Source organism: Saccopteryx leptura, chromosome 1 (assembly GCF_036850995.1).
Source record: "Saccopteryx leptura isolate mSacLep1 chromosome 1, mSacLep1_pri_phased_curated, whole genome shotgun sequence".
Taxonomy (NCBI): Eukaryota; Metazoa; Chordata; class Mammalia; order Chiroptera; family Emballonuridae; genus Saccopteryx; species Saccopteryx leptura.
This window is the reverse complement of record NC_089503.1, coordinates 191,833,357-191,853,661: the sequence shown is the minus strand read 5'-3', so window position 1 is coordinate 191,853,661 and position 20,305 is coordinate 191,833,357. Positions and strand designations below refer to the sequence as shown.

The 20,305-nt window shown below is 42.5% G+C and overlaps 1 protein-coding gene across 3 annotated transcripts in view; it reads right to left on the bottom strand.

Moving 5' to 3' along the window:
- Positions 1–19,775, bottom strand: part of RAB4A (RAB4A, member RAS oncogene family) — a 33,975-nt gene extending 14,200 nt beyond the window's left edge. For 2 of the 3 annotated variants that reach the window (XM_066383535.1, XM_066383540.1), the window contains exons 1-4: positions 19,515–19,775; positions 8,613–8,693; positions 6,923–7,037; positions 2,034–2,096 (exon numbers count right to left, since the gene is read on the bottom strand). In XM_066383535.1, the coding sequence (XP_066239632.1) occupies positions 2,034–2,096; positions 6,923–7,037; positions 8,613–8,693; positions 19,515–19,545 (290 nt within the window). In that variant the 5' untranslated portion in view covers positions 19,546–19,775. Of the gene's footprint in view, positions 1–2,033; positions 2,097–6,922; positions 7,038–8,612; positions 8,694–19,514 lie in introns of those variants that run through there. The other variant, XM_066383549.1, reaches the window with a different exon arrangement.
- Positions 19,776–20,305: the final 530 nt, after the last annotated feature.

Sequence of the window (20,305 nt, the reverse complement as noted above, 5' to 3'; positions counted from 1 at the left end):
CCACCCGGCATGCCCACCAGGGGATGATGCTCTGCCCATCTTGGGGCGTCGCTCTGCCGCAATCAGAGCCATTCTAGCGCCTGAGGCAGAGGCCACAGAGCCATCCTCAGCGCCCGGGCAAATTTTGCTCCAGTGAATCCTTGGCTGCGGGAGGGGAAGAGAGAGACAGAGAGGAAGGAGAGGGGGAGGGGTGGAGAAGCAGATGGGCGCTTCTCCTGTGTGCCCTGGCTGGGAATCAAACCCGGGACTCCTGCACACCAGGCTGACGCTCTACCGCTGAGCCAACCGGCCAGGGCTTGACCAGGTCTTTTCGGACTTCAGGACCAACTCTCAGACCTGTTTTCAGCCCTCACGCATCTACGGACAGTCTTCCTCTCCGGGCACACTGTGATGGCCTGATGACTTCAAACTCGAGCAAGCTGAGCCTCTCACAGCTGGGGAATGTGGTGAGTCGGGCCGGACTTGTGCATCTCTTTCCAGACTGCCTCACTCGAACACACAGACAGGCTGTGTGTCACAGAAGCAGCGGAGCACCCTCTAGTGGGACAAGTTCCTACCCAGAAAGAGCCCCAGAGGGTACAGGTTAGGTGACAGGTTTGTAAGACAATGCTAGCAAACACTGAGGCCAATGCTGTCTGGTAAGATTTTGCCAGGACAGGTTAAGTTCTATAATCTGCACCAGTGTGGCTCCTGAGCCCTTGAAATGTGGTAAGTGAGACCAAGGAACTGAATTTTAAATGTCATTTAATTGCAGTATGTAGATGATAGCTACACATAGTACAGTGCACTTAGATCCTCACAATGTACAAGAGCTTTACATTAATAATTTAACTGCCCAGTAACCCCACAAGCATTACACCATCACTACCCCATATTACAGACGAGGAAACTACTGTATTTCCCCATGTACGAGAAGCACCTTTCCCCTTAAAAATTTGGAGTCTAAAAACTGGGACCGTCTTATACAGTGGTTATAGATTTTTTATTTGCATTTCCCATCTTCTTGTGCTTGTTTTTGCACTCATTGTTGAAGACAGTGATTTGTCATCAGACACAGATGAGGACAAGCTAATGGATAGGAGTTTTGACAGTGATGAAAAGTTGTATAAATTTTATGATGAATAAAACTTGAGTTCAGTAACTTTATGTAATACATTTTTTCCCCAAAATTCGGGCCCCAAAATTAAGGTGTGTCTTATACATGGGAGCGCCTTATACCTGGGGAGATACAGTAAGTCTGGACAGCTGGAGCATCTTGCCTGAGGACGTCGCACCACTAGTAACTCAGAACTGGGATTTGTAGCCAAATAGTCTATGCCCACAGCCTTGTGCCCTTAACTTCGATCAATGTCAAGTGTGTCTAATACTTTACCACATGTGAACCTTAAGAAAAGTGTCAAAACATCATGTTAAGAAACATAATGATGCCCTGGCCGGTTGGCTCAGTGGTAGAGTGTTGGCCTGGCATGCAGAAGTCCTGGGTTCGCTTCCCGGCCAGGGCACACAGGAGAAGCGCCCATCTGCTTCTCCACCCCTCCCCCTCTCCTTCCTCTCTGTCTCTCTCTTCCCCTCCCGCAGCCAAGGCTCCATTGGAGCAAAGTTGGCCCGGGCGCTGGGGATGGCTCCATGGCCTCTGCCTCAGACGCTAGAATGGCTCTGGTTGCAACAGAGCGACGCCCCAGAGGGGCAGAGCATCACCCTCTGGTGGGCATGCTGGGTGGATCCCAGTCGGGCGCATGCGGGAGTCTGTCTGACTGCCTCCCCTTTTCCAACTTCAGAAAAATACAAAAAAACAAAACAAAAACATAATGATGCCAACGAACATATTTCTCTACATGGTAAACTTGCGGCAGCCACTGGTTGAAAACCTCCAAGACTCCAAATGAGAGAGAGGGACAAGGGGCTTCCTGACTCCCAGCCATGTGGCCCACCAGACACATAGCACACACTGCATGTAGGTGTGCCTGGTCCAGGCCGGACTTCAGGGTGCAGATGGCTGCCTCTTCCACTTGGTGTGGGGTGGTCTGCATTACCTGGTGATGTCATAGACGAGGAGAGCCCCTGCGGCGCCTCTGTAATAACTTCTGGTCACAGACCTGCAAGAGTTACACTGCTATTTACTTTCAACCAATCAAGATCCTTTACTGCTGAGCACCATCTTACTGCACAAAAGCACCCATTTTGGCTTTGCAAACCGTGACACAGGGATAGATGTTGCTTCAAAAGACATGCTTCAAAGACATCTAAATTTATGTATGAGTAGCTATTCTTATGCCTGAAACCATGTCACAGAAACGATGGAGAGCTGGGGACATTAGGCTGGGACAAGTACACTCTCTAAAGGTGGACAAAGCTCTTCCACAGAACGTACAACCCATCTGCAAACTTACAAGGAGGGGTGAGTCTTCTAAAGGCAGAAAAGGAGCCATCACACTAAACACTCAGTGGTCCTACACTGCTTCCTCCGGGGGTCCCAGTCATCCCCATTTACCTGCACAGCTTCCTGGGCAAAGGGAAGTCCTCAGGTTGGGAACCACAGACCCAGAGCCCCGTGGCCTGTCCTCACCTGCTCCGTCCTCCCCGTCATTAATAAGGACCTGCTCCTTTACTCATTTTAACTGAGTGCAGGATTGTGTCTCGTCAGGCATGTTCTCGAGGATTCTCCTCTTTTGGTAACACACCTTCTCCTCTGCATTATCAATCTCCCTCTCATTTGCTTTTGCCCATTGGCAAAATAAAATCTGTTTTGGTGCCTTCTATCTTTCAAAAAACACAAGAACAAGAGATGCCAGCCAGTCCTTTCAACTGCCAGCCTCTCTCTCTGCCTGCGTGGAATTCTAAGGGGTGATGGCCAGCCTCCTCCTCTCCACCTGCAGCCTGGCATCCACTCCACGACTCCACTTGAGCAGCCCGTCGAGGTCACCCAACGTTCGTGTATCTGAATCAGGGCATCCTCGGTTCTCGTCCCTCTGCCTCGCACTGTACTCTTCGAATGCCTTCCTTGCCTTGCTCCTGTAGCCCTGTCTGCCCGTCTTTCTCATATCACCAGCTGGCTGCTTCTTGAACTCTGGGCCATTCTTCTGAATCTCCCCTGGTTGCACTGGAGTCTCCATGGCTGGGTCTCTGGTTTTCTCTTCTATTAATGCTTTTGACTCAATTCTGTAGGATCCAGTTATTTTTTTTCTATTTTTTTTTATAAATAAATTTTTATTTTAATGGGGTAACATCAATAAATCAGGGCACATATATTTAAAGACATGTCCAGGTTATCTTGTCATTCAATTCTGTTGCATACCCATCACCCAAAGTCAGATTGTCCTACGTCACCTTCCATCTAGTTTTCTTTGTGCCCCTCCCCCACCCCATCCCCCTCTCCTTCCTTCCCTCCCCCCATAACCACCACACTCCTGTCCATGTCTCTTAGTCTCGTTTTTATGTCCCACCAATGTATGGAATCCTGCAGTTCTTGTTTTTTTCTGATTTACTTATTTCAATCCGTATAATGTTATCAAGATCCCACCATTTTGTTGTAAGTGATCCGATGTCATCATTTCTTACAGCTGAATAGTATACCATGGTGTATATGTGCTACATCTTCTTTATCCAGTCTTCTATTTTTTTTACAGTGATTAAAGCCTTTAAGCAAACTCTTGGCCAATACAGCAAGAATCCATAAAAGAGTAATGTCCTTAACATGTTCACCAAGTCCAAGTTGGCCCCAACACCATGCCAAATCCCTGAAAAATGCAACCCAACCCCAGTTCAGTCTGTTATGAACTGTCACAAGTAGCAGGAGTCCAGGAAAAGTCCACATGGCACTGGAATTGTTGTCACAATTCTATACTTTGCAGCTCACGTCCAAGTCCCAATGACCGCTGCTTCTAGCTGGTAATGATTCAGGTAGAAGGTTCCAGTTATTGCCCCAGCATCTCCGTGTGACTGCCTAACAAACCCGTCACAACTTAACAGTTATAAGACACAGTTTCCTATCCTCCAAGTCCATCCACATGGGAATGGGAAGGGCAGGTGCTTACACTGCCAGAAATCTCTGTTCATCAGACTCCTCTTCCTGCCCCTCTCCATGCTGGGCCAAATCAGGCCCGTCTAACTAACCACACCGCACAGTGTGCACGTCTGCCCAGCACCATCCTAATCCAAACTACCTGGTCTTCGCCAGGCCCTCTGCAGCTGCCTCGGGCTGGTGTCCCCACTATCACTGTGTCCTCCACTCCATTCTCCAGAGCAACCGAACTCCCCCTCGAGCCTACAAAGTCCTCTGTGCTAAGAAGCTGGATCTGAGTCAGTCTCCAGTGGTCAGTGATTTAATGAGTCATGCCTGCATACTGACACCCCCTCACAACCCTTAAGTGACAGGAAACATGAGTGGTTGGTGCCCCCAGAGGACACTGACCTTCAGCACTCACTTCCCACATACCCCACCCTGTGTGCCTCTTCCATTTAGAGGTTTCAGAATTGTATCCTTTATAAAAACTGGTAACAGCACCTTCTGTGCGTGGTTCCAATGCATTATCTGAACCTGGGGGAGGGGTCATGGAAACCCCCAAATTTGTAGTTTGCTGGGTGACTGGGGTGAGGGTGAGGGCAATCTTGGGGGAATGAGCCCTTAATATGTGGGGTCAGGACAGTGTCAGAACTGAATTGTCAGCCCCAAAGTTGGTGCTGGAGAATCTGATAAACCCCATTTATTTGGTGTCAGAAAATAGCACAGACATGAACACATGCTTTAGGGAATGGCAGCCAGGCCAGGATGAGAAGGAGCAACTGTCAGCTTCTCCCTGGGTAGTGGGAGGTGGCTGAGAGGTCAGAGGTGGGGGTGGGGTCTTTTCCATATATATTAAGAGTCACCTCCAACATTGTATCTTGACATGTGACTTCTTATATCAATTATTCAAGTATACACATGTAAGCATTTACGATGACTTTTCAGAGGTATTAAATTTTTTTCAAGTTATTTAAACCAAATACATAGTTTTAAAATAAAACGTTGCTAAAAGACTGAACATGCAACACTGCTGCCCCCAGGTGAGCCCTCTCCTTTGGGATCTGATTTTTTCCTTTGATTAATGACTTAATCATGGTGAGCACCTGTGTGCTAGGCACCACTCTGGTCTCTGGAGAAATGCAAAAGACAAAATTTCTCACTTTCAAGAAGCTTAGAGTTTTCATTTTTCTGGTATTTGCTTCTGTATTTCTAAAAATGCTTATAAAACTGTTTGAATGACTGATTTTAGAGCTATCGCTTTCCTGCTTTGATAAAGAATCTTTTAGCTCATTATACTTCCGTCCCCTCCAATTCTCGTAGTCCGCAGCATCATCTCACGAAGACTCCATGTGAAATTCCTGTTGCTGTCCCAGGTGGTCCCGTGGCTTGACCTCATCTTCTTGTTCTGGATTCCCTCTGCTGTGTCTGTAAAGTATAAACTCCTGAAGTTTCTAAGGTAACATACAACCCCCTTCTTGCATATTTGAAGAAATTCTGATTTTACTTTCACACATAATTGACAGTTTGGTTAAATTTAGAATTTGAGGTTGGAAAAAAATTTTTCCTGCTGAGTTTTTGACGGCAACACTTCAATATCTTCTAGCTTCCAAATGCTGCTGTTCAATGGCCCAGTGCAATTCCCATTTCTAATCCTTTAGTGCAGGGGTCCCCAAACTTTTTACACAGGGGGCCAGTTCACTGTCCCTCAGACCGTTGGAGGGCTGGACTATAAAAAAACTATGAAAAATCCCTATGCACACTGCACATATCTTATTTTAAAGTAAAAAAAACAAAATGGGAATAAATACAATATTTAAAATAAAAAACAAGTAAATTTAAATCAACAAACTGACCAGTATTTCAATGGGAACTATGCTCCTCTCACTGACCACCAATGAAAGAGGTGCCCCTTCCGGAAGTGCGGCAGGGGCTGGATAAACGGCCTCAGGGGGCCACATGCAGCCCGTGGGCCGTAGTTTGGGGACCCCTGATTTAGTGTAACTGGTTTTTTCTCTTTGAATCTTTTTGTTTCTTTATTCATCCCTGTCCTCTGAAATTTCACGACATGTCCTGGTCTGGATACTTTCCCACGCATTTATTTGTATTTGGCGTAAGGTAGGCCGATACATCTGGAATCACATTCCTTCAATGAAAAATTTTCTGTTTGATTGTTTTTGCCACTCTTCTCTTCTTAACCCCCAGTAGTCAGCATCGGAATTCCTGGGTTAATCCTGTAGGCCTTTCATGCTGTCTTTCCTGTTTGCATCTCAAATTTCTTGTTTAACTTTCTGGAAGATCACTATTATTTTATTTGCTCTTTTAAAAAATGTAATTTTGTTTTTATTACTTGAATGTAATCTATCCTCTTATTTCTGAGGATACTGAATTGTTAGTGTTTTTTTCTACCCCCTGAAAGTTTCTATTTTCTTTACTTTGGGGCCTTTCTTTTATTTTAGAAATGTTCTTCAAATGCCTGATTATCCTTGATCATTTAGGTTCAAGAGCAAGGAATAACCAAGTCTTCTCTCTCTATCAATAAAAAAATACTAAAAAAACAAAATTCTTTTTAAAAAGCAAAATACAGAGAAAAACTCTGCTATTACTTGGCCTTGTATCTGCATGTATACTGTAGAATATGCCATGCCATATCCTAATGTCTTCACTAGTTCAAGTATTAGCTTTTAAATTAGAATGCACTCACTTGAAATAGACTTTAATAGTTTCTTTAGTAAATTGAGGCTGTGTGGAGAGAAACTGATTTTTACCTTGTCTTAAAACTTCCAAAGGTGAATTTTTTAACATCTGTGTGTGTGTGTGTGTGTGTGTGTGTGTGGGGGGGGGGCACATATATTAAAAGAATATAATTGACTATTTAAAATGACATGTTTAATATTTTTATTAAGTTAGAGAAAAAGCTACCTGAATCGTTCTTGACCTGCTGTATCCCATATCTGTAACTTTACATATTTACCGCCAACATTTATTATCTTTGAACCAAATTCCACTCCTATTGTATGGTTTGAGTCATCTTTAACTGAAAAAGAAAAAACAAAAAGAAAAGACATTTAGTTTTAGAACATTAAAGAAACAGGCTTACAGATTTAAACAAGCAACCTAAAATCAAGGATTAAATCAATGGAAAATGTCATTTATTATAGCCATTTATTTCTCCAACAGTCAGCTGATAAGCACTCACTGTTCTCAACAAAATACTCACAGTCCCTACTCTCAAAGAGACAATAAAGCTTTTTCTCAAAATCCTTAAAGCAAACCATACATTTCAAAGCCCAAGCATGGAGCTGGCCACGGCCAGTGAGAGCCAGGTGCCCTGCCCACCATCTAGGTTTTCACAAATGGAGAACGTGTAAGATGCCTGGTCCCATCATAAAGGGCTTACTGCCCAGGGACAGATCTGCAACTTGGTTAATAATGAAGGAGTAGAGTTTCAATTATTTGAATAGATATAGTCTAAAAAAATAAAAAGCCCCCAAAAGAAATTTGATGAAGACCAAAGATTAAGAGGAAAAGAGTAAACAAAACTAAAAAGCAACCCCCAAACAAAATTCTATGCATATTATAACTGTTGAGTTTTCATGAATTTTAGTAGTGTGTGGCAATAAAATAATTTGGAATGGACCTGTTAGAGAAATCTACACTATTTGTTTGAATGGGCAGGGAAGCAGATGAAATATGTAGTTTGCTAAACCCACTGCAATAAGCTATCTTTAAAAGAAAATTTGTGATGATGAAAGGATACAGGGTATGGCAAAAGTAGGTGTACAGTTGTTTGTATGAAGAATAACACAACAGTTAATAAATGACACAAGAATAAACTGTGTTTTGCACACTCACAACTACAAACCTACTTTTGCCCCATCCTGTAACACTTGCTAAAATGCATTTCATTAAAATAAATCAGTTCTGTTTTGATGCCATTCCCTGACTGCCACTAAATAGACAGGTCACCTCCCACAATTCTTTGCATTATATAGAAACACCATTTATAAAGGCCATTCAAATTTATAGCTTTTTACAATAGTTTGGAATAAAACGTTCAACCTCCCTTCCCAAAACAGTGCATGGCACTGGCAAAAGATGGGCTCAGTGGTCAAGGTCTGTTACTAGGTGACCAATTACTAGGTGCCCATCCCAAGAGCATAAACCAACTTCTCTAAACCTGTTTCTTTAGCTGAACAACAGAGCTGATGACAGTAACTGTCTTAACTGTAATATAATACAAGGCCACTGAGGACCAAACCAAGTATTATTAGTTTACCCAAAATGTACTACTAGGGCTTGTCGGGCCTCTCCCAGCCAGGAAATGAAATCCTTCTGCTGTCTTCCACATTGTCATATTGTATTTTAGTATCTGAAAATGTACAGTATGAGTAACTATATATTGAACAATGAGCCTCTATAAAACTGAAATGCTGGCATAATAAACAGTCGTATTATAAAAATTTTAATAACTTTTAATGTTATTTTCAAATATTTTAAACTATGACCTTTTTTTATGAAAAAATTCTCAAAAGTTCTGCTGTAACCAAACTGAACAAGAGAGCACTCATAGCAGATGTGCATGAGACATGGACAATTTGACATCACTTACATTTCTTCTCAATAAACTGATGAAGTAAGCAAGACTTGCCAGTTCCCGCATTTCCAATAACCAAGAACTTAAACAAAAAATCTGAAAAACAAAAAAGACACCGTGAAAAATAATAAATGCTATAAATTTATTCTTAGACTATGATCATAAAATTGAATGAAATCTTAGTTACTACTATAACAAAAAAGAGGCAACAATAATTTGTGAAAACAATAGTAAACCTGTTGACCTGCCTTTTCACCTTTCTGATATTTGGCTTACATGTTAATTCAGTGAGTTTTTAAACCATGCTTTTGGAACAATTTCCTTTGTTGTTGGGAGTTTGAAAACTACTCTTAACATAAGTAAATTTGTCCCTTTGGTAGCCACTATTCAAAGAAATATGACTATGCAATGATAAGCAAGAAAATAGCATAGAAATTTCAAGTATTTTCTGTACAAAAGAAAACATCTCTTAGGCTAAAAGTTTTGAGAAGTCTACTCACTTCTTTTTTTCTTTTTTTTTTAAAAGAAAACAGGTATAAGTTTCCCCACACTTGAAGATTTTTGTGGTCTTCTTTCTATTCCCTCATCTGTAACCTGTGGGAAGAATGGCTTAAGCCAAGTTTGGGTGGAAAATTTGTCCCATTTAGTGTAGAAAGCTCTTAATTTCTTCTTTACATGGAATAATGTATTTAATTTGGGATATTATTTCCCATAAAATGGAAATAAAGGCGTTCCAGAATGGAATTGTTAATGTATGAGAAGCAATCAATGAGTGCATGACTAAATACAAAAGAACTAAGTGGAACAGCAGTTGATGCTTCTCTCTCTACCCCCTATCCCTCTTCCATCGAATCAATGGGAAAACAAACAAACAAACAAACAAACAAAATGCCATATTTGTGCTCACAGCAGCACTAGAGCACTAGTCACAGTAGCCAGAAGATGGAAGCATCCCAAGTATACAGTGATGAATAAACAGATAAACAAAATATGATATAGCCATACAATGTAATATTACTCAGCCTTAAAAAGGAAAAATTTGGACACATGCTACAGCATGGATGAATCTTGAGGACATTATGCTAAATGAAGTAAAATAGTCACAAAAAGACAAATATTGTTTGATTCCACATATATGAGGAATAAAAAGAAAAAAGGTGAATAGGTAATTTCCCTGGTTGTATACGGGTTATATACAGAAATTATGTCTTTCTAAACTATCTTTTGAGCACGCCCCGAATATCCTAATTGAACATGCAAGTTTAGAAACATGCAGATCTGTGAAAGCACCTCTCATGAATGTTAAAGGTCTGCATTAGTTTAGAGCAGTGGTCCCCAAACCCTGGGCCACGGACCGGTACCGGTCCGTGGGCCATTTGGTACCAGTCCACAGAGAAAGAATAAATAAATAACTTACGTTATTTTCATTTTTTAAATTTCTTAAAAAAATTTTTTTTAATTTCCACTTTATTTATATTTAAGTCTGAACGATATTTTAGTTATAAAAAATGACCAGATTCCCTCTGCTACATCCAAGACTCACTCTTGACGCTTGTCTCGGTCACGTGATACATTTATCCGTCCCACCCTAAAGGCCACTCTGTGAAAATATTTCTGACATTAAACCGGTCCATGGCCCAAAAAAGATTGGAAACCACTGGTTTAGAGGGTACAAGTTTCAGTCCCCACTCCATCCCCAATTTTATCCTGATTTCAGAATAGTTTTGACTTGTATTAAATATCCAATGTTCAGAGAAAACTAGACAGAGGATGACGGAGGACAATCTGACTCTGGGTGAGGGGTATGCAACATAATTTAATGACAAAATAACCTAGACATGTTTTCTTTGAATATATGTACCCTGAATTATTAATGTCATCCCATTAACATCAATAAAAATTTATTTATAAAAAAAAAAAAAAAAAAAAAAAAAAAAAAAAAAAAATATCCAATGTTTGTCTAGAGAACATGCACTAGAGCAGGGGTCGGGAACCTTTTTGGCTGAGAGAGCCATGAATGCCACATATTTTAAAATGTAATTCCATGAGAGCCATACAACGACCCCTGTACATTACGCATAATTCAATAAAAATTTGGTGTTGTCTCAGAGGACAGCTGTGATTGGCTCCAGCCACCTGCAACCATGAACATGAGCGGTAGGAAATGAATGGATTGTAATACATGAAAATATTTTATATTTTTAACATTATTATTATTATTATTATTTTATTTTTTTTACAGAGAGAGAGAGAGTCAGAGAGAGGGATAGACAGGGACAGACAGACAGGAATGGAGAGATGAGAAGCATCAATCATTAGTTTTTCGTTGTGCATTGCAACACCTTAGTTGTTCATTGATTGTTTTCTCATATGTGCCTTGACCACGGGCCTTCAGCAGACTGAATAACCCCTTGCTCAAGCCAGCGACCTTGGGCTCAAGCTGGTGAGCTTTTGCTCAAACCAAATGAGCCCGCACTCAAGATGGTGACCTTGGGGTCTCGAACCTGGGTCTTCTGCATCCCAGTCCGATGCTCTATCCACTGTGCCACTGCCTGGTCAGGCGTCATTATTATTTTTTGTATTAAAGATTTGTCTGCAAGCCAGATGCAGCCATCAAAAGAGCCACATCTGGCTTGCAAGCCATAGGTTCCCGACCCCTGCACTAGAGCAATGAGTTCTGGGAAGAACATTTAACCTGGGTCAGCACTCAGAGATTTTATGGAGGTTTCTGCATGAGAAAAAAAAGGAAAGTAAGAATCTGACCACCCTTGAGAATAGGAGGCAAGACTAATCGAAGTTCAAATTCCAATCCCAACAATCCTGGGCTCTGGGACCTTGTACAGAGCCCCTGACCTTTCAGGTTCCTCACAGGTGGGTCCCCATGTTTACCTTACACTGTCAGTGTGAGGATCAGGGACATTGGATACAAAGTACTTTGTGTACACTATCCTAACTTCACCCCTTAGCTAGAGGTTAGGACTATCATTCAGCCTAGACACACCAATGATATTTCAGTAAGGCAAGTTTTCCTGGTACAAAAATGAAAACAATAGGTTAATACTGGAAGAATTTTTGACCAGTACATATTAAAGGATATTGACCTGAAAGCTTTTATAGTCACATGATAGCTAGAAATAACACTGTTCTTGGGAGAACATAACTAGGAAAAATTAACTTTATTACTAAATAATATGTATCAGAAGAATTAAACAGATGGGTTACTTTTAACTTTCATAGTTGTGAACATTTAAATAAACTTATTTATAAAATAAGATACACTTTAATATCAATTTTACCAGTAAAGTTTTACTAATGTGTAGACTATGAAGATCTTTACTGATTTTAATATTAAAAAGATAATCCTCAAGGTGGACTTCATTCTTAAAGAGGTATATGACAGATAGAGTATCCTAGTTTATGTCCATATTTGTGACAAAATTACTCAAGGTGCTAATATAAAAAAAGAGGAAAAATAGAAACAGCTACCAAATAGCCAACTTCCATTTTCTTCCCAAAAGTATTATCGCGGTCAAAGTGACTCTGAAGAGGAATCTTGATGAAAACACCAAATAATTTGAATAGATTAAAAAAGACTATAAGAGCTAAGACCAAATGCAAGTATACTGTGTTTGTGAAGTAACATGAGGAATTCAATTCTTCCATCTAGGAAGACAAGGGATTCCAATCTGTGTGCCCAAGGCTGAGGCCCCTGCGCTTTCCCCAGCTGTGCTGCCTCTGACCCCTCCTCGGAGAAGGGGAGAGTGAAGAAACATGGGAAGTCCATCATCTACTTCGGGACAATCACAAACTGAAACAGGCTGACAGTGAACTGCAGCTTACATCTTCGAGAGACTGTAGCAGATGCTGTTACAGTAGGTGTTGTTTGCCTAACAGCCATTCCCCCAAGGAGCCAAAGTAACCTAGGGAAACATGACCCCCAAGCCGGAGGGCAGGCATTGGTTAATTTAAGCCAATTATGGTCATTCCCAGCCCCTTCCCCCTGCCAGAGATTGGAGTAGAAATTCCAGCTTAGCCTGACCTGTGGTGGTACAGTGGATAAAGCCTCTGCTGAGGTTGCTGGTTCGAAACCCTGGCCTTGCCCAATCAAGCCATATACAAGAAGCAACTACTATAAGTTGATGCTTCCTGCTCCTTACCACCCACACTCTCCTTTCTCTTGAAAAAAATAAAGAAAGAAATTCCAGCTTAAACTAATCAGTGCATGGCATCATTGGTTTGGCGCGGGCACTTGACGTAACATGGCCCAATCAGATGGGTAGGAAGGACTTTTGCTTTATAAATGCAATAAAGGCCTCCTCCTTTCCTTGGATGTAATAAGGATGCACACCCAGATTACTAAGAGTAGCCCCTATGACTGCAGGTATGAGGACAATCCTGCCAGAGGACAGATGGGAAGAAATCAGGTCCTTGCTGATACCACTGGGCTTCTGAATCAACCAGCCCTGAAGCCTCAACTTATTTGAAAAGAACTGTATTGTTATGTTCCTCACAGAATCTTCAGCTGGGCTTTATGCCAATTGCAGTTGGAAGCATTCTAACTGATTAAATGACCAAAAGAGCTAATAATCTGTTAGCTATTAAATAGAAATTTTCTGTCAAGCATAATCTTTATTTTTGATCATATAGTCAATCAGTGTTATTAAGTAAGCATGGATCTAGAACTATAGTTCATTCAACTAATATTTACTTAACTACCAAATGTCAGGCATTTGACTGTTTAGTGACCACAGATTCAGATCACCTGATACATCTGTCACCACAATAATATGTCGGCCCTGGGGAGCCCCAGCCTATGTTCTGGGCTTGGCACCAGTCCCTACAGCGGTGCACCTGTCTTTTCAGATGTTTTATCTCCATGGCTGACCAACTTCCACTTGATCAACATGTTCTTTCTCTAGGTACAAAATTATACTCAACTGGGCAGTGGCCGAGCCCTGTAGCTCTCTGCTCTGACGCACTGGGAACTGATTTCAGATTTGGATTATTTTTTTTAAAGGATGCCTTGGGTGACCTCTTTAATTCAGACAATGCTGTCTGTGAAAGAGGTCTTGATTAGAGTTGCATTTATATTATGATGTGAAAAGCTGTTAGACTTCCACCATAAAGAAAAGTATCCACTATATCTTAAAGTGGGGTTTTCTGTTGATCCTGGCCTTTTTGTTCCATGTTCTGCAACTGAGAGGAAACTATACCACCTCTCAAATGGAATCAAATCAAGCTCTCTGGGCATTCTCTGAAGCCTATGTTCAGGAGCGACTCATAGCACAGTGGACAGAAAGCCACCTAAGCAGTCCCCTGCTTTCAGAGAATGTACAATCTAGTCCTGAAAGAAAGATCTGTTTTGTCACAATCAAGAGTGGCCTGAATTGAAGAACAGCTCTGCAAACTCCCCAAAGGCAGGACAAAGATGTGGTATGTGTTTGATAAAGAGTCCTGTGATAACCAGCATAACCAATGAACAAGAGAAACCGTATTCAAACCGAGGAAACTACATATAACACTATTTTTAATTACACCAAAACAGAGAGCTGCTTTGTTTTTAAGTCCTCAATTTCTTTTCTGCATGATTAAAAATTCATTTGAAAATGATAAACCTCCCTCTAAAATATATCCTCTCATTCATAATTTATTAGTACTCTATGAATACTGTCCTTGCCCCCATATCTAGATATTGTTGGCTGCTTTTTAAGATTTCTTAAATGCCAAAAACAGAGCATAGAAGAGAAGTAGGAAGAATTAAAAGATGAAGATCACTAAGTATTGTTCTATAAGAGTTCACCATTCTTAGTGTAGAGTGCATTTGGCTTTATTTCTCCAAGTAGCATATCCATCACTATCAGGGATTTATTGGTATTAGCCAAATTTCTCTCAACATAAACTTATTTTTGTTTATAAAGCTGTGAAGGGAATTACAAAGGAAGAAAATGCCAGATCTACAATGTTAATCTGACTTGGCTGTTGTGCTATCCCTCAAACGTGCATGACTTTTACCCATCCTTTAAACCAGGGGTCACAAACTCAACTCAGCATGTGGGCCGCAGAGCAAGATCACAGCCGTTTGGCGGGCCGCACTAGGTCTACAAAAGGCAACTGTTACGCAACACTTTTCTCACTGCAGTTGAAAACAAAAAAAATCAGTACAACAAGCACAATCGTACATGCAGTTTACTCAGTGTCACAAAACGACCAGAAACTGTAGTTCGCATCACAACTGCTGTTAACTAAGCTAATATCTAGCTAGGATGCTAGAGAAATGAAAAATACAAGTAGGCCCCTAGGCTTACTTAATTTTATCCAAAATATTTTGAACTTCATGGATTAGTCTGCAGGCCGCACAAAATTGTTCGGCGGGCCGCGAGTTTGAGACCCCTGCTTTAAACAATAGGACCCTGCACATCACTTTAGCTTTAATGCACATTCACAGCTATAGAGAAGCAAAAGTCACATAGTCTTAAAACAAAAGGAACCCAGTCCATTCTCAAGACTAGACTGGCAGAGAAAGTAGTGACATTCAAAGACAAGCGTTGCAGGTTGTGGAGGATCCAAGGTTTTCCCTCAAACTATTTCCACTGGCAAGTATTCTAATAAAGTTATTAGGAATGGTGGGGGGGGGGGGATCTCTAACATCAGCTGGGTCAATCTCTATAATGGTTTAAGAGAAGAAATTCAAGAAACAACATCAGCTTTCTTCTCATTCCAAAGAAACATCCAGAACAAAGACCATCAACACAGTTGCTTGGTTATATCTGGTCAGGGTGATTACTGGAGCATTAAAACTTGCAAAAGAATTGTTATGGCTAACTCTATAGAAAGAGGCCCAAGAGGGGAGATATAGCTAAAAGACTATTGTTAGAAGTAAAGTTCACATTGATGCTTATATGAAATCATTTTTCAAGGAGCTCAAAAGACTGAAAATACTAGAACTTTCTATGGTTTTTCTGTGAAGCTGTGGCATAAGGTACCAGTAACATAGGCCCTAACATACACTTTACCAAGTCTCCTCCCAGCTCACCTTCATCCTCGCCCAGGGAGTGGTCTCACCTTTAAGCACAGAGGAGCTACAGAGGCTGCTGAACAGTCACTGTGCAGACGCTGTGCAGGGAGCCCAAGCTGCTGCATGAACTTGGAGTGATGGGCTTTCTTGCTATATATATAATACACTGAACTGGTCTCAACTTAACCTTGCCTTGACTCTTTTAGGGAAAGCAGTAACTTGAATTATATGAAGTCAGTCTAAGACTTAGAAACAGTTTCTAAGATAATGGAGATAAGGATAATGAAGGATAGGTAAAAAGTGGGTTCTAGCTCTGGTGGCAATGTGGAAGCTGGATGGGCAAGCACGGGATTGCAAGCAGACGGAGAATACTGCCGAAATCATTGAGTGGGCAGGGACCGGCAACAAGGCAGGTGTGGTGGGCAGGAGAGGATCAGCAGATGTGAGAGCTATTAGAAGGAAGAATCCACAGGACTCCGCTGCCTCTGGATTGGCTGTGAAGGGACCGGCGACAAGGCAGGTGTGGTGGGCAGGAGCAGATGTGAGAGCTATTTAGAAGGAAGAATCCACAGGACCCAGCTGCCTCTGGATTGGCTGTGAAGGGAGAAGGCGTGTGCATTGCTCAAATGCCTGGTTGGGTGACAGGGAACATGACAGGGCCATCCTCTGGGAGTCAAAAGAGAAAAAAAAGGTGTTTTAACTTTAATAGGGAAAAACAGAAGATGGCTTAAAAGAGAAATGTACCGTCTCACAGTTCTAGAGGCTAGACGTCCAAAGTCAAGGTGTTAGCAGGGCCATGATCTCTCTGAAGACTCTAGGGAAGGATCTTTCCTTGCCTCATATTAGTGGTTGCCCGCCATCCTTAGCAATCCCTGGCTTACACTCCAGTCTCAGGCTTTGTCTTCTTGTAACATTCTCCATCCATGTGTCTTGTCTGTGATCGAATTCCTCTCATTTCCTAAGGATACCACTCATTGAGGTAGGGCCCACCCTGATCCAATATGACTTCATCTTAACCTGATTACATGTGCAAAGAGCCTATTTCCAAACAAGGCCACAGTCACAGGTGCCTGGGGTTAGGGAACATATCTTTTGGGGGACAAAATTAATCTCACAATAGCCTATAATTATAGATATTTTATATATATATATATATATATATATATAATACTATATATAAAATACTTAATAAAATTCTGGTAATTCTCAAAATTACGTGGAAATTGCTATACTTTCAAAATAAAGCATAAAATAAAAATATCAAGAATATATTATAATAATAATCAGCACAGGACCAACAACACATGTTCTTGTTTCATAAAGTTTTTCTGTAGAAAGCATGAATTCCAATGAATAGACATTTGTCTTAGATTTTTCCTCTCTCTCAAACTGCCTCGGCCCTTAAAATATTTTTTTTTCATAGTAGTTTCTGCACTACTTATACTTTTTAGCTCTTTTTTGAACATCAATGCTTGGTACTACCTATTTGATTGCTAGGCTGTTCATAAATCTTGGTATTTTTAATTACTTTAAAGTCAATTTGCAATCTCCCAAACTTCAGATGGCTGGGGTTCCTCCCGAAGTCCAAGCCAAGCCCTACTAACTGGGCAGGGATTTAAGAAAGTTGAGAATCAAACAATATTTGGGAAACATTGGTTCAGTTTAGGGTTATTCAGATGGAGGGTTTCAATGTTGCAATTTTGTATTGCAAAATTATATAAAGTACACAAGTTTCATGTGGCTAGTGGTTTCAAAGCAGCAAAATGTTGAACACTATTGTCTATGAAAGGTGAAATACTGCTTTAATATGCTAAAAACCAGGTGGATATAGCTCATTAACAGCACATTGTAAGAACTAGCTCTTTATTTTTCATTATATTCTGGTTAAATTACACAGAGCCCTCTTTTCCAAAAGAAAATAATAAAAATAAAGAGCCCAGAGTAGAAAGGAGTTTAAAGATTAAGCAAACATTTCTTTCAATCAGCTACTGATTGTCTGGAGGGACGGACCCTGATGGTTTACTTTTGGAGAACAATGCTGTGCAAATACGGGCAATGATAAGGGAAGGTGACAGCTTCAGGACTTGGTTTGGAGTGATTTTAAATTTAAGGTTGACACTTTCAACTGCCACATTGCTCTTTCTAAAACTATTTTTCTAGTAGTTTCCTCTATTTTCTTCTAGTAGAGGAAAAGGTTAAATTCAGTTGGTAAAAAGTAAAAACACATTTGGAATGTGCTATAAAATAAGAATCCTAATGATCAAGCCTTATGATCAGAATTCAATCAGTCTTTGTGAAGTGTCTGAAGGGAAGCAGAGATGCCAAAGGTATGCTACATTTTATCAAGGTTACCATTTCATACTAGAGAAATAAAACATAAAAGCTCTAGCTCCTGAAATCCCCCAGTCATTCCTTATTAACTCATAATCACCACCTGGCTTACTTATTTGGACTTTCCACCCCTCCCTGTTAGCCTCATTCGAGTTAAAGAAAAAAAAAAGAGTGGGGTAAGGAGCACTTGAAAATAAAAGTGAAAGTATAACCCAAAAATTGCTAGAGAAATGTAATGCTTTGTGAAATCAGACTGTGATTCTCTATGGAGAGAACCAGATCACGTGGATGCAATGTACAATGGCATTTGCATCTTTGACAGCACTGGTCTTTATGAAGCCAGCAACTTTGTGGAGGATCTCCAAAGCCTTCTAGGAAACTGACATCCTGCCCCCTCAGTGTCACCAAGCAGGCACCCATCACAGGAGTGGTTCAACAAGAAGCAGATGCACTATGACTCCACCCCTCTCAGCGCCTCACTCCTCACACTCATCCTCTTCCCAAGGGTGTGGGGCCTAAATCACATTCCCCTTATTGAAACTTCATCTACTTAAGGGCTTGGGCAGTTCTGCAGTGCTCGCTGGTTAATGGCTCAGGAGCCAGGCTCTCCAGTCTGGTTAGGTTTCTTTGTAACATAGTTTCATGGACCACATTCCTTCAGAACTCTTGCCAGGGTTTTTAACCATTCATTAGTGTTATAATTGGATTAACACCGTTTCTCCCACTAGACAGGAAGCTCCAGGAGACGAAGCTGTGTGTGCTGTGAGCTCCTCCAGCATGCGGGCTCCACATGCCCGTGCACACACACTCCAAGGGAGAGAGCGGTGTGCCAGCACTAATGGAGACAAGACTGACGAGGCTTGAGGAACATATTCTTGAATCCAAGGCTGTCCCTGAGACTGTAAAACTCCAAGTCAAGTCTCCATTTGAATGCATACATTTGAAAGAGTGATTGGAGAGGGGCAACACCTCCCTAATCCTGATAGGATGTAGAGGTACCTGTGTGGTTCGTTTTTCCCACGCAGGACTAAAACAAAAACAAAAAACATAAGCGTAGGCATTAGGAAGGCTTTCGTTTATTCAAACAATAATAATAATCTGTGGGCACATCCAGGTGTGGGTGCTCACGGGGGAAGCAAAGATTAAGCACAGGACTATGCCTCCAAGGTGTTAATGGTCTTAAAGAGACACATTTATAAATATGTACACTACAGCTGACAGAGAAATGAGGCAAGCGGTTTCCGGAAGAGGAAATGGGTTAGTCTACCGATAACTCCTCATCAGGTGCTAAGAAAAGAATCCCAAACCAGGAAGGTCAACACGGAGTGTGCAGGCTCGCGCCCAGGCACAGGCGTCGCCTGAAGTCCTTCACATCCTCGCTGGGGACAATACCGCAGACGGAACAGGCTCGCACTGCCTGCCCAGCCGCGAGCCTCTGAAATCAGGCTCTCGGAGGAAAAACCCCACGGGCGTAAGCGGAGAAGCAGTCAGAGGAAACTTGAAAACGCAGATCACGTCCCGCGCTCGGGGTACGGCCCGTGCCCGCGCCCCCGCCCCGCCCGGCCGCGTACCGTAGGTCTCGGACATGGCCGTCTGCGACATCTTGGGAGCGACACCGCCTCCCGCGGGTCACGGCTGCAGCTCCGGCCCGGGAGGCAGGACGGGAGGGTCGGGGTCGCCCGCCGCGTCTCGGTGGGAAACCGCGTGGGGCAGCGACCAGAGGGAGGAGGGGCCTGCAGTCCCCACAGCAACCGCCCGCCACTCGGCTACTGCGGCCCCGCGGTACTGTGGACTTGGCGCAGGCGCACGGCTTCGGCCTTGCGCGGGCGGGACCGGCCCGGGAAGAGGAGGAGCGATGGGGGGGGGGGGGGGGAATGCTTGGCCCCGCCCACTCCCCGTGGCGCATGCGCACTCAGCCCGGGCTGTGCGCTGCCGCTCAGGGTGGGCGGAGCGGCACGGCGGATGAAGGACAACTGGCCACAGTCGGGTCCAGCTTTGGGGCAGAGGAGGGGAAGTGCCTGCACTGGAAGACAGTCCTTTTGCCAAATTGACCCGCCTCAATAAAGAGGTTGTCGTCGTCATGTGCAGCTCTCAGCCAGGAAAAGACCGTGGAGGCCGTGGTTTAACGTGTAACTAGGAGGCAGTACAGATGTCCAGCTGGAGGCCAGCCCTGTGGGCTTGTGGAAGGCTCACCTTCCGCTCTGCAGCCACTCTGCACCTGCCAGGGCCGCTAGGACAGGGCTGAGCTGGAGTCTGGAGAAAATTGACCGAGCCCAAAGTGTCCCTGTGCAGAAGAGTACCCAGGCGGCTGCAGACACTGACTCTCTGCACCGCACTTTAGGGGAGGGTGGCTTATGGGCAG